Below are 15,320 nucleotides of genomic sequence, written 5' to 3' on the forward strand. Positions count from 1 at the left end.
CAAATTATTGCATTTTATTGTTCATCTGGGTCTTTTTATATTTTTTGCTCATTACTGGACTGCTCTAATAAATTGATTGACCTATAATGTTTAGGAAAAGTGCTGTAGAGCGTTTGGACCAAAATCCATTTGCAGCATATTATCATTTGCAACTAATACGAGTGGATTGTTTCAAAACAAATAGTTAAAAAGCATTGTTACTTATAACTCACCTATAAAATATTAATTAATTTGTCATTTGATTATTTAAACAATTAACTAAAATAAATAAAACGGTTAAAGAAATTGGTTCATATCATCTATTCATTCCATCAGTAAATAAAACAGTAAAATAGTTAAAAGGAGTGTGAAAATAAATGTAAAGTATATATATATATATATATATATATATATATATATATATATATATATATATATATATAAAGTAGGTATTTGAGTAAGTAAGTAAAGGTAATATGAACGGTCCATACTGTTCTTTTAAATTTGCCAGACATAAATCAAAAAAAAAATTTAAAACCAGAACATTGCATTATGAACTCTATTTACTGGTGTATTTGGTTAGATTTTTGGTTAATTGTCTGACACCTTATACAATATGTTGCCGGTTTCAGGGATCCATATCCGTACAGGAATGCCAGGCTGCCCTGTTGGTTTTACAACTGGAATATTTAAGTAGCCTAATGATATGTATGATTATTTTCTTTGTTTACATGGAAACATTAAGGCATTGATATAACGGTTATGTATGATTGTACTGTTTGTATACAGTGAAACAATAAGGCAGTGATATAGCGGTTATGTGAGATTGAAACGTTATCATACAGTGAAACATTAAAGAAGTGATGTGTCGGTTATGTTTGATTGTACTGTTGCTATATAGTGAAACATTAAAGCAACAATATTGCGGTTATGGCAAGGTGAAGACTAATTTTAATGCAGTGACTGTCTTCCACTAGGTAAGGTAAAAGAGAATGAGTATTGGTCATAAGGCTATATGAACAAGAACACAATGTCATTATTTTAATTTTCTTTATTTTAATATATGCTATTTTATGTTCCTATTCTATTTTATTTACTTATATCCCTTTGTTTTCACTTCCTCTCATGCTCTTCACCTTTAAATTGAATGTATTATTTGTCAATGTACTTTAATCTGCTCATTTGTAAAGCACTTTGAATTGCCACCGTGTATGAATTGTGCTATATAAATAAACTTGCCTCGCCTTATGCATGAGTGTATCGTTTGCATTGTATCCAGTGAAATATTAAAGCAGTGGTGTTTTGGTTATGTGTATGATCGTATCGTTTGTATCCAGTGAAATATTAAAGCAGTGGTGCTTTGGTTATGTGTATGATCGTATCGTTTGTATTCAGTGACATATTAAAGCAGTAGTGTTTTGGTTATGTGTATGATCGTATCGTTTGTATTCAGTGAAATATTAAAGCAGTAGTGTTTTGGTTATGTGTATGATCGTATCGTTTGTATTGTATACAGTGAAATATTAAAGCAGTGATGTGTCGGTTATGTGTATGATCGTATCGTTTGTATCCAGTGAAATATTAAAGCAGTGATGTGTCGGTTATGTGTATGATCGTATCGTCTGTATCCAATGAAATATTAAAGCAGTGATGTGTCGGTTATGTGTATGATCGTATCGTTTGTATCCAGTGAAATATTAAAGCAGTGATGTGTCGGTTATGTGTATGATCGTATCGTTTGTATCCAGTGAAATATTAAAGCAGTGATGTGTCGGTTATGTATATGATCGTATCGTTTGTATCCAGTGAAATATTAAAGCAGTGATGTGTCGGTTATGTGTATGATCGTATCGTTTGTATCCAGTGAAATATTAAAGCAGTGATGTGTCGGTTATGTGTATGATCGTATCGTTTGTATCCAGTGAAATATTAAAGCAGTGATGTGTCGGTTATGTGTATGATCGTATCGTTTGTATCCAGTGAAATATTAAAGCAGTGATGTGTCGGTTATGTGTATGATCGTATCGTCTGTATCCAGTGAAATATTAAAGCAGTGGTGTGTCGGTTATGTGTATGATCGTATCGTTTGTATCCAGTGAATGTGTGTTGTGTTGTGTGATTGCTCAGAAAAGGAGGCGAGTCTCGAGCGCGCTGCAGTCACGTGACCACGCACGTCGACCGTGACATGGCAGCCGACTGCTCTGTAAATTGACACAAGGTCCGAGCCGATAGAGGAAGCCCCTTCGTGTTGTTGTTGTTCTCCCTTCGGTACCCGCAAGAATCACACGGTTCAAGGCGAAACGACCGGGTGTGTATACAGCATATGGCGGGCTGCATGTGGAGGGAGCTCGGGGTTCTTTTGTTTGTTTGTTTGTTCCGGTCGCGGAGCTGACGTGTCTCGGCGGCACGGAGCGAGCAGGGGGGTGCAGCGTGGCGACTGGTGAGAGCGGCCGCTCGCCCGACGCCTGTGTCTGGGGCTCATTGTTCGTTGGCCACAGAGATAAAATGGCGTTTTGACGAAGCTACGAATCCGTTGAAACTGGCTTGCAACTTGACGAAGATCCCCCCGGCGTGCTACCACACCCACCACCACACTCAGCGGCCGAATGAATCAGCGTGTGTGTGTGTGTGTGTGTGTGTGTGTGTGATGCTCGGCCTGTTGATAACAATGATGTGTGAACAACAACAACACATGCCCGTCCACTTCAACCACCACATCCATGGCTTCATAGTTTCTTCTGACAATATTAGAAGAAACTGATTCGTTGTATTGTTGCTACTTAGCTAGCTAGTCAGTTAGGTTCTCAATACCCCGTTAATCTAAAGCCAACTTGTAAACAACAATCGCGTGTGGAGCGCTCCGCCAATGGGAGAGTTCATCGATGAGGATCCCCGTGATGTGATTGGTCGCGTCTGAGGCCGTTTCTTTTACACCGTGTTCCAGACGGCGGCGATGACGTCACCACTGCGCCGCGTCCTTTTAACGAAGTTGTAGGAAGTTATTGCTGTGGAAATAGGTCACGATTCTTTTAATATTTAATCCCCCGGCCGCGGAGAAAGTTGCTCAGTCAGCATGTTACAACAGGTTAAAGATCCAGGTGTGGACTGTGACCTGGAGCTCCACGTCTATAGTCGGTCAGGCTGCAGTCAGTCCCTGTCCAGCTCCAGGCACCTGAAGTCGACATGGCTTCCCAAAAGTCAGGTAATCTGTGGATCACTGCTGTGGGGATGTCTTGGGGCCTTTTTACCCAAATAGTTGGGGATGTCTTAAATTTTCAATTGCAGCCTCTGGAGATCAAACTGATTTACATGTCATAACAGGCTGTTACACTTTGCAATCTTTATCTAAACTGTTTATGTACAGTTTTATTGTACATGAAGGACACTTTCCCTGCTGAAGGAAAACGTGTGGTATCAGGTAACATCGGAAGATTTCTCCTTTACTGTCATTTTAACTGTATGTCACTCGTCGTTGTCCATTCAGACACAGCCATGTCTCCGAAGATCACCGGAGAGCTGCTCAGGCAGCTTCGTCAGGCCATGAGGAACTGCAAATACTTCTCAGATCCTATACAGGCCTATATCGTCCCTTCTGGAGATGCCCACCAGGTAAGAGAGGCCACACACACACACACACACTCACTCACACACACACACACACACACACACACACACACACACACACACACACACACACACACACACACACACTTACATCAATCGAATAAAGTAACTTTTAAATCCAAAAAAAGTCATGCATGCACAAGCTCATAGTCATATCAAATCTTTTGCTCCTGTCTGTCTCACTTCATGTGTGTGCGTTGGTTCACTTCTGATCGTCTCGTCTAACCTTCACAATTGATTGACCCCATGGCTCCTCCCTTTTCCCTCTCCATGCACAAGATATGACGTGAGAACGGCAGCAAAGTTGGCATGTAAAATGGCTGATTGTTAATGAAGCTGATCTCTCCCTGTCTCTCTGTCTCTGTGTCCCTCAGAGTGAATACATTGCTCCGTGTGACTGCAGACGTGAATATATCTGTGGATTTAATGGCTCTGCAGGTATGTTTTGCTTGCGTGTAAGTGGAAATGTCAAAGTCAAGTGTAATGTCAAAGTTAAACAGCGATCCTCCGTTCAAATCTTAATTATGCAAACTCAAAGTCAAGATCTAACTAATCTAGTGATTAACAAATTTACAGAGATTATCAGACTTTAAATCTGACATGTTGACCTACTCTGGTCAAGCCTTCAAAGTCCTGACACGTCTCTTCTCATGTTCACGTATGTGTGTTTGTGGTGTTAGCGGAGATGACCTACTTTTTTAATAAAACACTGTGGGAATACGCCCCTTCGCCCTGACATCAGTGCAGTTTAAAAGGTGACAGGGAAGAGCTCACACACCCTCAGACTATTGTTGGAATTTCAGATGTACTGTGAGTGTTGCTTCCTGGAACAGATTGACCAACTGATGACCCCAGTTTCTTGTGCAAACACAACTCATGCAACTGATAAATCAAACACGTAACAGACAGTAATAATCTGTAGTTATAAAAAAATAAATAGACTAAGTTTTGTGAATTCCATCACATTCATCCATTGCTTAAACTGGATCCAACAAAGCTTTGCTTATTGGAAATGTCAAATCTGCTGTGTTTGTTGTGATGTGTAGGCACCGCCATCGTGACAGAGCAGTATGCTGCGATGTGGACAGATGGGCGATATTTCCTCCAGGCCAGCCAGCAGATGGACAACAACTGGACCCTTATGAAGATGGGTAATGTTCTACGTACTTGATGAAAATTATAACTTCCTTGTAGTAATATTGTGTAAGTTATAAGTGCAAGCACTGTTGGTTAAGCTTCAGTTTTTCCTCTTTTTCAAATTTGTGGTTATTTTTTGAATACTTGCTCTACAGTCCATGTCCTTGTCTACAGTGTGTGACACCGTAAACATATCTTTTAAAAATCACACATAGGACTGAAAGAGACGCCCTCTCAGGAGGACTGGCTGATCAGCATCCTGCCAGAGAATTCCAAAGTGGGAGTAGATCCGTGGATCTTTGCTGCTGGTAGGTTACTGTACCACTTCTCTCTCAGCACAGTGGATCAGCTGTGTTAGGAAGGCAGGACACACGGCATTTTACAGGTTTAGAATGTACGGTATGAAAATATAAATTGTCAAAGCACAACAGCTGTTAAAAAAGTACAATTTTCATCAATTAATGAATTGAACTTCACTTCCTGTCTGAGCAGCAGAAAATTGCCATGCTGTCTGACTGCGATTCACATCGATTCTCCTGTTGTCAGCAGAATGTTTGTGTTTTTTTACCACTGTTCGTGCATCTTGACATCTCTGATGTTATGTTTCAGACCAGTGGAAGAATATGTCCAAGGCGCTGAGCAGTGCAGGCCACTCTCTGGTGGTGGTGCAGGACAACCTGATTGATGCAGTTTGGACCGACCGTCCAAAAAGACCCAGCACACGCCTCCGCACCCTGGGATTAGACTACACTGGTCAGTGCCCCACAGCCTTAACACCATTATTACATACACCGTTACTTTATAGAAGCTAAGAAGGTTTTTTTAGAGATAAAAATATTTTAAAGGTGACATATCATGCTCATATTCAGGTTTATACTTTTAATTTGGGTGACCACTTGAAAAGGCTTACATGCTCCAATGTTCACAAAAGGCATCAGTGTTCTCACACTGCCCATGCCTGCAGCTCATCTTTTCCCCCTCTGTCTAAAACGCCTGGATTTCATTAAGTCCCCCCTTCAGATAAACCCCAGTCCGCTCTGATTGGCCAGTCTGTAATGATTGGTCAACCACTTTCAAAATATGTTGGAAATGTCACGACCCTTCACCAGAAAGGTGGAGGTTCTCAGATTGCAGGCGGGGTTACCCCAAAGAGTCCAATTGTGACATCTTAGTAGGAGAGAAATCTGAACCGGTTGTTCAGAGCCAGGCTGTGGGGTTTAGACAGCTCACAAAAAATGACCGGCAGGCTCCACAGATACCCACATTTATGTGCACAAACACTGAAAAAGGGATTTTTGCATAATATGTCACCATGAATACATTTCCCCCCCAGAGACAACCATAACATTGACCTCATTATTTTGTAATAATGAGGCCAAGAATTATGAATTATGAATTATCTCGAGGTGAGCCGACTTACTGACCGTAATGTGGATTCTGTTTAATCCTTTTGGTTTCACCTCTACATGTACAGGATTTTTAAGGACTATCAATTCAGTCCCATGTCATGTTTATGCTATCTATGCTATCCATCTGTAGGTTTGTCCTGGCAAGACAAAATCACCACGTTGAGAGCCAAGATGACGGAGAGGAAAATCAGCTGGTTTGTTGCCACGGCATTGGACGAGATTGCATGTATGACAATTTTTTTTTTTCTGAGACAAATTAATACAGCAATGAGGCATATTAGCTAACAATGTGGAGACTTTGTAGGAGCACATAGTGGGGATATTTGAGTCAAGCAGCTCTCAAGTTGTCGAGGAGTGATGTTTACAAACTACACAGGCAGTGTTTTGTGAGGTGACTTGATATAGTTTACTATAAACAAGGTTATATTTGCCAGATTATACCTAAATTATTAAAGCTTTACCATTCACATTGGTCAAATCCTGTACTTTTAAGCACAATACAAAAACGAATTTTTTATGTATTCAATGGAATTCAAATTGCAATCAAAATTAAGCAGTACCGATTGTTTTAGACCTGTGCTGTAGTCTCATTGTGAAAGAAGCATTTTCACTATTAATTATGAAATAATTAACATGACTTTACCATGGCATACCAAGGCAAACAGCCATTTAATTGTATGTTGAAACACTTTACTAACTGTGTTGTTTTCAGTAACTCACACTCTGAAAGTTGTTTTTAAAGTTTAAATTGGTCGATGACACTCTTCTCCCTATAGAGTGTGTTTTTGTGTGTGTCTGTGTGAAATGTGAAGCCTGAATTAAAAACTCAGGGTCAAATATTGCAGCCAAAGTGAAAACAGACTGAAAATCCTTTGAGTGTGTAGAGTTTGTCGCATTATGTTTTAAGCAGTCTTTGGTTGTCGGTGTAAAACGAGCAGCAGCCGTACTCGCCGTCACTTCTGTTACATGAGTCCGTTTTGATACACGATCACGATCCAAGGACCCAGGGATGCACGGGTGTCCCTCTACATGTCTGTTTGAGGGCCTTCTTCACTGTGCCCTAATGAGCCCTTGCTTCTGATTGTTTGGTCTGAGAGCTTGTGTTAATTAGAGTAATGCTGATTTTGATTGTCGTCAAGTAGCATTTAGACCAGAGAGTTTCAATGGGCATTAAACTGAAGGGGATTTGCTGAGGCATCTACAGAGGAAGAGTGACAGTCTAATAGTAATGTTGATATTTTACACCAAACACTGTGTGTGTAGGTCTGAGATGTGACGTCCAGTATTTGAAAAGAATATTAAGTCAAATCATACCAACACTGAGATTGGACAGAAAGTTAGATGCTGTTGTTGGGATTGCTCCACATATACAGTATGTTATTCCAGTTAAAATGTAATGTGCTATTATTTCCTTTTCTCAGGGCTCTTTAACCTCCGGGGAGCTGACATCGAGTACAACCCAGTATTCTTTGCATATACCATCGTGGGAATGAATACAATAAGGTGATTAAAATTGTAACACAACTGATCAGTGTTGTATTAAGTACCAGCTGATATGAGGGGCTTCGGGACTGAATTGCGATAATGAATTATCAGTATTTCTTAAACCCCTGAGAAACAATCAATATCTCAATAATTATACAGTTTTGGTACACACTGAGCTCCAAGTTATGCTCACACAATCTACTATGTATGATATATCAAAGAAAGAAATACTATTAAAATACAGATAACATTTCTGCAATTAAAAATGTTACTGACATGGTCTGCTGTTTTTACATGAAAAGTAATATATTTAGTATATAATGTAATATTTAGAAATTACATTTACTTTTTGAGGTTAATTGTTAAAGATTTAACAAAGAGCAGAAGAATATACGAGGGTCGAAAGACTAAATCACGCTTCAAATTAATTTTAATTTATATTTTCACTGGTTATTTATGAACTTTGAAGGAAATGTTGTTACCATGACGACATGACATTCATCATACATGATTCATCAATACACTATGACATTTGTTTCCAAAATATAAACTTTGCACAAATACAGAAGAAAATGCTACCTTTGCAGTCAAGCATTTTTCTCTAGGAAGTGGTTAAGAAAGTCCAGTAGTATTTTATCAACCCACCGAGCGACACGAAATGCAAGTAATGCATTGAAACCACCAAAATATTTTTTTTTTATCTTGAATTTAACTCCTTTCTGACTGACTCCCTCCTCTCTGCAGGCTTTTTGTGGACACAAACCGCCTCGCTGATCCTGCTCTGAGAGACCACCTGCAGCTGGACTCTCCCAGCAAGCCTGAACTGAGCGTCCAGACGTTCCCGTACGAGTCGGTCTACGCTGAGCTCCAGGCCGTCTGTGCCGCACTCGGCCCCAAGGACAAAGTGTGGATCTGTGACAAGGCCAGTTGTGCTCTGACGCAGGCCATCCCCAAGGTGAGAGTGAAGAGCCACAATGCAGCAGCATTTTAGAAGACGCTTGATTGTCTCTGGTGTCTCACGACACCAGGACATCATAGCTTGACCCTGTCACGATTGTTTTTTTTTTGCTTTTTTAAATTTTGCTTTAAATATTTAAAAAAACGCTGCCAATCAGATATCACCTGTGGCCTCAAACCTAATTAATGACACATTCTGTGGTTGTTATCTGTCACTGTTTCAATTTATGAACATTCCCACTAACAGACAGACAGAGCAGAGATATCAATTTTCACTTTTTAAAATAATACGAAGGCCTCTTTTCTCACCTGCCTAAACTAGGATAATGCCCAAAATGGACCTTTTGCCAACAAAAATCTCATACAATATGCATCCCTAAATCACACATATTCTTTGAACCTCTGAACATCAAGTTCAACATCAACTCTTATAACTGTAAATGTTTCCTCTTGATTTATTTCAGGCGCACAGGACTCCAATTCCCTACACTCCACTGTGCCTCTCCAAGGCTGTGAAGAATGCCACTGAGGTTCAAGGCATGAAGATGGCCCATGTAAGAACCTTAAAGCTGGACATTAGTAGTGTATATCTTTTATTTGGTTGATGACATCCAATTAAATAATTTAACATTCCCTTTGACCAACAGATCAAGGATGCAGTTGCTCTTTGTGAACTCTTTGCTTGGTTGGAAAAGGAGGTATTGTCTCTCTGAACGTGGGAACCATGCTTGTAAAAACTTCCTTGGGTGGAGGTTGTTACAGCACTTGGCTTGAACTTGAATTAAAGAATGTTCCAGTTTTTTTTGTTTTGGTTTTTTTTGCATCCTCATACCCAAGTGCTACTGTTACTGTTTTGTAGATTCCTGGAGGCACCGTGACAGAAATCTCTGCTGCTGATAAAGCTGAAGAATTCCGCAGGTATGTTGTTTTGCTCATGTACGTCACATGTCTCTATATAGTTTAGGAGCTCATCAAGTTTAACGGGTCAGCTCATGCTCTACATGCTGCATTAAAGTTCTGTGATGGTGACGAGTCTGGAGTTTTAGCCCCCTCTGCTGGACATGGAGGTGAAACAAAATGTTGACAGTCCACTTAAAATAATATGCTTAGTTCAGTTTCTAAATGTTTTACTCTCTCAGTGGGCTGCCTTTAGAGTTATAGTTCATGGTTCATCACCCGAATGTAATCCTCAATAAGGATTTATAAGAACAAGAATAATTTTTTAGTTAAATTTTAAACTTCACATTTTAACATTCATTGTTATTTTTTTTTCTTATGTATTTGCATTTTTCAGTCAACAGAAAGATTTTGTCGGCCTCAGTTTCCCCACAATCTCCAGCGTTGGTCCGAATGGAGCAATCATACATTATAGGTCAGTTGGCGAAATAAACACATTTGTTTGTGTCTGTATTTGCTTTTAAGCAAACAAATAGTTAACTAATAATGCTACCCATCACTTTTTTTTTGTTTTCTTTTTCAGGCCACTGCCTGAAACCAACAGAACCCTCACCATGAATGAAGTTTACCTGATTGACTCTGGAGCTCAATATGTGTAAATAAGTTCATTGTAATATTCAGCCAATGCATTTTAAACTAACCAGGCATGTCTAGTATTAGACTTGTAGTGTGCGTCTTCATTCAGAAAGTCATCGCCTCCACGACTGTTAATACAAACAACACGAACATCATAGGAATAGTTATTAGATTAATGCGTATAATGCATTAATCTGAATCCACATTGTGTTTTCTGCAGTGATGGAACCACAGACGTCACACGCACCGTGCACTTTGGGACACCATCTGCTTATGAGAAGGTACATTTGAATGTTAAATCTAATCTAAGACGCAGTGCTTTGTGATAATACATTGACTAAGTTAATCTTTAACCTGTGTTTTATCATTTCTTTAATATTGTGTGCTCTCTGTTTTCCCCCTCTAGGAATGCTTTACCTTCGTACTGAAGGGACACATAGCCGTCAGCGCTGCTGTTTTCCCCAATGGAACAAAAGGTGCCACCTTGTTTATCGCATACCGGAATTAAACATTTTGTTTTTACGTTAGAACATGTTTACATGTTACAGATATACAGTATATTTATCAACTTTTCAGTGTGTTTTGTGTTGAATATCGATCTTGTATTCTTAGCTTCAGACAAAAACAAGTCATCAGTGAACATTGTTCAAGAGCAATGCAGGCGTCATTTAGGAAATCATTATCTAGTCTTGTGTGGTCGGAGATCTGGGCTGTCAAACTCAGGGAAGACTGGAGAATGTCAACCACACACACTTTGGAGAGGAGAAGAACAGTGGGCTGTTTTTTGAACTTCAAGCTAATATAATTACACCTGAAGGCAACTTGACCTTTAAACTAAAGCGTTCACATGAGGCCAATCAGTTTGAAACATGGGATCCAGACACGGCATGTCACAGATTTTCAGGAAAAACCCGCCACATGTTCTCTAAGAGATTAGAGATCACGTGGAGAACATTTAAGTAGGGCTGCAACTATCAATTGTTTTTCATTAACAATTAATCTGTCGATTATTTTCATTGTTGATTAATCTGTCGATTATTTTCTCGATTTGTTTGGTCCATAAAATGTTGATTGTGTTTCCCAAACCCCAAAGATGATGTTTTGCTTCATCCACACACCAAATATATTTAGTTTACTGCCAGAGGAGCAAAAAACCCGGAAAATATTCACATTTAAGAAGCTGAAATCAGAGAATTTTTCCCCATAAAAACTACTTGAACCGGATAATCGAAATAGTTGGGGATTAATTTAGTAGTTGATTACTAATCGATTAACTGTTGAAGCTCTACATTAAAGATTACTCATTCATGCATTCACTTTTCCTGCATGTACTGGATTGAGAGCAAGGGAGCAGAGTTCTACAGCACAGGACAAACATGTCCTGGACAAATGTACTCAATTGCATATTCAGACAAAAGGATGATTAAATAATTCTGCGGCATATAAATTATGACAAAACGAATAATCAATTAGTGATATCGTGTATTAACGTGTGGTCACTAGCGCTAAACCTCTGTGCCCTTCATAGGTCACCTGTTGGATTCGTTTGCCCGCGCAGCCCTGTGGGAGTCGGGGCTGGACTACCTACACGGGACGGGCCATGGCGTGGGCTGCTTCCTCAACGTCCACGAGGGGCCCTGCGGCATCAGCTACAAGACCTTCGCCGATGAGCCTCTGGAGGCCGGCATGATCGTCAGTGATGGTACGGCAGGGTTTTTGATTCAGCAAGTAAATGTTGTGGTTAAAAAGTGTCAATCAAAGCTAGTCAAGTCACTGGACGTAATGCATCACACACCTTGTTTGTATTTTCACCCTCTAAAATCAACAGCATGCGACCAGACACATAGCTGAGAAGTAACTTCTGGCTTGATGCAAATGTCACATCGCTTTAGACTGATGCAGCCGACATCGAGCATAGTGAAACTGTTTCTTGTGACACGAGTTCCGTAATTAAATAATACTTCACAAATCTCTCAGTAGTGGCATGAATTGACAGATATAATATTCCCCTTAAGTATGTAACAGCCAAAAACCCATAGACTAGAGACACTAAGGCAACTAATCCCGAAATAAATAGTCACATGCAGTTCTGTTTGGAAATAGAGAATTAGAAATGTGTTGGTTTGGGATAAACAGGAAGCTGGAGTCTTAGCGGAAGTGAAACACATTTTAGGTTCTCCAAAACTCGGTTATGTTATTAAGTTCTAAATTTCCACATTTCTTTTCTTTTTTTCTAGAACCTGGGTACTATGAAGATGGATCTTTCGGCATTCGCCTGGAAAATGTCGTCCTTGTTATACCAGCAAAGCCCAAAGTAGGTCTTTAAACTGAGAAACAAACCCGAAGGGAATTCAGAAATATAGTCGACAAAAATTGTGCTTTGCTTAATCTAATAGTGCAGCATTTGATTGTTCTTCTACTCAAATAGTATCCACGTTTCATAGCCGCGATTCTCATTACGATTTTCTTTCCTGTGTTTGATCGGATGTATAAAAGTTGCAACGTCTTGATAAGAATAATCATGTCATCATTTTTGTTCTGGTCTGTGTGTGTTCAGTACAACTACAGAAACAGAGGGAGTCTGACATTTGAGCCCCTCACTCTGGTCCCTATCCAAGTCAAGATGATGAACACTCAGCTGCTCACTCAAAAGGAGGTGATGAATATCCAGCAAGATGACGATGATCTAACAAAAATACACTCATATGAAATTTAAAATTGATCTTTATTGGTAATATCAGGAACACTTCATATTCAGCAACACAACATTTAGCTTACTTCACATTCCGTGGGGAACAATATGAGCAGTTTAGCCTAATATGAGCTACATGGAAATAAACTATGGATTTGAATGTTTGACATTTCCAGCTATGCCTTGTATGTTGTGCACTATTTAAACAGTGTCCTAATGGTTTGACCCTCCCTTTACTGTCCTGCAGCGGGACTGGGTGAACCAGTACCACAGGGAGTGCCGGGAGGTGGTGGGAGCAGAGCTGGAGAGGCAGGGCAGGAAGGAGGCACTGGAGTGGCTGGTCAGAGAGACCCAGCCAATTGTCTGAGGACCGGTCCAATCGCATTGCGATGGATCGCCCTGCAGTGATAATTGTTTGTATTCCTCATCTTTCGCTGTGTCTCGCACTCTCGGCTTCTTTTTGTAAAGCACATTGTATCGGCAGTTTTATTAAAGATCAACGAAACTCTTGAATCACTTGAATGTCTTTACTACTGTGTTGCAGGAAAAAAATGTCCTGCATAAAATGCTGTGAAAGTTTCTTCAGTAGGAAAGTGTAGTCATTTTACATGAAGTAAAAAAAAAATTGGAATTATGAAGACTGCATGTGATCACAGTTTATATTTACCCTGGCGTTCTCTAATGACTTACTATTAAAATTTCATAAAGATGACAGACTAACCCTAATTACAATTGAAGCAGTAGTGGCTAAAATACAATACATTGAATTTTAGTCCCGAGTGTGGGTTTTGCTTTTAAAACACTTAACACGAAGTGTGTTTACTTCCCCTCCGACATCTTTCAAACTTAATATAGCAACAACCTTTTGTTATAAACTTGTAGTCTCCAAGCCCATGCAGCGATGACCTGCTCAGTGATACTCCCCGATACATATAAACTGAACTGAATGTGTATGTTCTGCGGCGTGGCCCTTTAAATGACCCTACAGCTGGTGACACACAGCTGCACGGCTCACACCGAGGATCCTCCGACAAGGCCCAACTGTTCACCACGCACCTCTAAAGCTGCATGTAAAACACGGGAGGGTCCAGGATGATGCCACTGTTTGGATCGCTGGCGTACTCTTGGATGGACAGGGGCAGCGGCCATGCAGTCTTCTCCCCTGACCTCTGTGGGACGTTGACTTCCTCCTCCTCCTCCTTCACCCCGACAGGCAGCGGGTTACTGTAGATGTAATAGATCCTGGAGTTGTCCTTCGCCGCCTCCGGTTTCCTGAGGAAGGTGAGAGGGTTGATGAAGCTGGTCGACCTCTTCACCGCTCTGACCGCCACTGGGTCCACCGGGTCTCCTCGGGTCACTGCACTCTCATACACATGGGCTCGCTTCGACTGCCTGATGAAGGAGATGGTACTAATTGCACTAATGAATTGAATATAAATTGCACATTGTTTTGTACTCTTTTCGGAATTCAGAGCTTGAAATAGTCAGCAGCTCGGTAATTCATTATTAGAAAAAAAACAACACTATCTTTCTGTAAATCATTGGTATCAGTTCACAGGATAGGATGCAGCCATGCCATGAGATATTAAACCAGGTGCTGCACCTACACAGAAACATCCACGGATCATAATAAGGTCAGAAGTTACGGTGCTAATTCTTACAGTATCGGAGCAAAAGCAAATCATGATCTGGTCTTCACCTGGTGCGGTTGTAGCAGACGATGATGCAGTACAGGCCGGTGACAGTGAGGACACACAAGGCCAGAGCAATGATGACAATATTAAACACTTTGAACTCTGGGTAGAAGGGGGAAAAAAGACAAGTTTCACTCAGAAGAACAAGCGGAACATCCCTGACTCAGATCAAGTGTATGATGACACACTGAACATTGTTGAAATCCAGTGAGCAAAGAGCTGCCCTGAAGTAGAAAACAACAGTTTTTCCACAAAGACTTTACAAAAAGTATTTTCCACTCTGTTTACACTGTCTGCAAAAAGTAGTGTGAAATGACAACGCACCGAACGCCGCCGTGTCCATCTCCTCGTCACGCAGACCCAACGCTGTGGTCCCGTTCAGACGGAGGCTGTCTGCTGTCATGGCTCGGTCCTGTTGGGCTCCACTCATGTCGCTGCCATTGGCATCCCCCCCCCCCCCCCCCCAAAAAAACAACATGGACTACAGGCCGAGAGCCTCAAACCTCCTCTCAGTGGTGGTCTAAATAGAACCACGGGGCCATGTGACTCAAACGCCTTGACTCAGTTGCTGCGGAGACACCCCCTCTTTTGTCACCCCCTGTTCTACTCCCCTCAGAGTAGAACACCACCCCAACCCCCTGCTCCTCTCCCTCTCTGCTACTCCCCTTGTTTACTGCTCATTATTCTGTGCAGGGGGGGAGGTAGGGGGTGGTTGGGCCTTTCATACCGTTTGTAATAAGCGCTGAGTGGTGACCCAAAAGCAGAGTTTGCAGAGACCTCCAATGGAAAAGTGTGAGAGGAATCGAAGAG

General features: G+C 40.8%; 2 protein-coding genes across 5 annotated transcripts; one reads left to right on the top strand and one right to left on the bottom strand.

The window, feature by feature from the left end:
- Positions 1-2,129: 2,129 nt before the first annotated feature.
- On the top strand, positions 2,130-13,329 carry xpnpep1 (X-prolyl aminopeptidase (aminopeptidase P) 1, soluble). Of its 2 annotated transcripts, none has more exons than XM_035637988.1 (20): positions 2,130-2,287; positions 3,464-3,588; positions 3,978-4,041; positions 4,650-4,754; positions 4,956-5,048; positions 5,350-5,493; positions 6,280-6,375; positions 7,571-7,652; positions 8,379-8,589; positions 9,056-9,145; positions 9,239-9,289; positions 9,451-9,509; positions 9,886-9,963; positions 10,072-10,143; positions 10,345-10,405; positions 10,531-10,600; positions 11,653-11,826; positions 12,362-12,438; positions 12,682-12,780; positions 13,064-13,329. In XM_035637988.1, the coding sequence occupies exons 2-20, from the start codon at positions 3,472-3,474 to the stop codon at positions 13,181-13,183; spliced, it is 1,863 nt and encodes a 620-aa protein (XP_035493881.1). In that variant the 5' UTR covers positions 2,130-2,287; positions 3,464-3,471; the 3' UTR covers positions 13,184-13,329. The 2 variants fall into 2 exon arrangements, with proteins under 2 accessions (XP_035493881.1, XP_035493880.1); XM_035637987.2 differs by lacking the exon at positions 2,130-2,287 and adding an exon at positions 2,375-3,181.
- si:dkey-246e1.3 lies at positions 12,831-14,958 on the bottom strand. 3 transcript variants are annotated; one of them, XM_035637991.2, is made up of 3 exons: positions 14,835-14,958; positions 14,516-14,612; positions 12,831-14,088 (listed from the first exon to the last, which is right to left on the bottom strand). In XM_035637991.2, exons 1-3 carry the CDS (start codon positions 14,938-14,940, stop codon positions 13,875-13,877), a joined length of 417 nt encoding a protein of 138 aa, XP_035493884.2. In that variant the 5' UTR covers positions 14,941-14,958; the 3' UTR covers positions 12,831-13,874. The 3 variants fall into 3 exon arrangements, with proteins under 3 accessions (XP_035493884.2, XP_035493883.2, XP_035493882.2); XM_035637990.2 differs by having other exon boundaries at positions 12,831-14,208; XM_035637989.2 differs by having other exon boundaries at positions 12,831-14,235.
- Positions 14,959-15,320: the final 362 nt, after the last annotated feature.

This window comes from Scophthalmus maximus, chromosome 8 (genome assembly GCF_022379125.1).
Source record: "Scophthalmus maximus strain ysfricsl-2021 chromosome 8, ASM2237912v1, whole genome shotgun sequence".
In the NCBI taxonomy this organism is placed as follows: domain Eukaryota; kingdom Metazoa; phylum Chordata; class Actinopteri; order Pleuronectiformes; family Scophthalmidae; genus Scophthalmus; species Scophthalmus maximus.

What these genes read in the sequence shown, in the direction of transcription:
- xpnpep1 (XM_035637987.2), top strand. An exon ending in TTGCTTGGTTGGAAAAGGAG is followed by an intron (nt 9,290 to 9,450) that starts GTATTGTCTCTC and finishes ACTGTTTTGTAG; the next exon opens with ATTCCTGGAGGCACCGTGAC. An exon ending in TTATACCAGCAAAGCCCAAA is followed by an intron (nt 12,439 to 12,681) that starts GTAGGTCTTTAA and finishes GTGTGTGTTCAG; the next exon opens with TACAACTACAGAAACAGAGG.
- si:dkey-246e1.3 (XM_035637989.2), bottom strand. Translation starts at nt 14,940, where the DNA reads ATGAGTGGAGCCCAACAGGACCGAGCCATGACAGCAGACAGCCTCCGT. An exon ending in GATGGACACGGCGGCGTTCG is followed by an intron (nt 14,613 to 14,834) that starts GTGCGTTGTCAT and finishes CCTTCTACCCAG; the next exon opens with AGTTCAAAGTGTTTAATATT. An exon ending in GTCTGCTACAACCGCACCAG is followed by an intron (nt 14,236 to 14,515) that starts GTGAAGACCAGA and finishes TCAATTCATTAG; the next exon opens with TGCAATTAGTACCATCTCCT.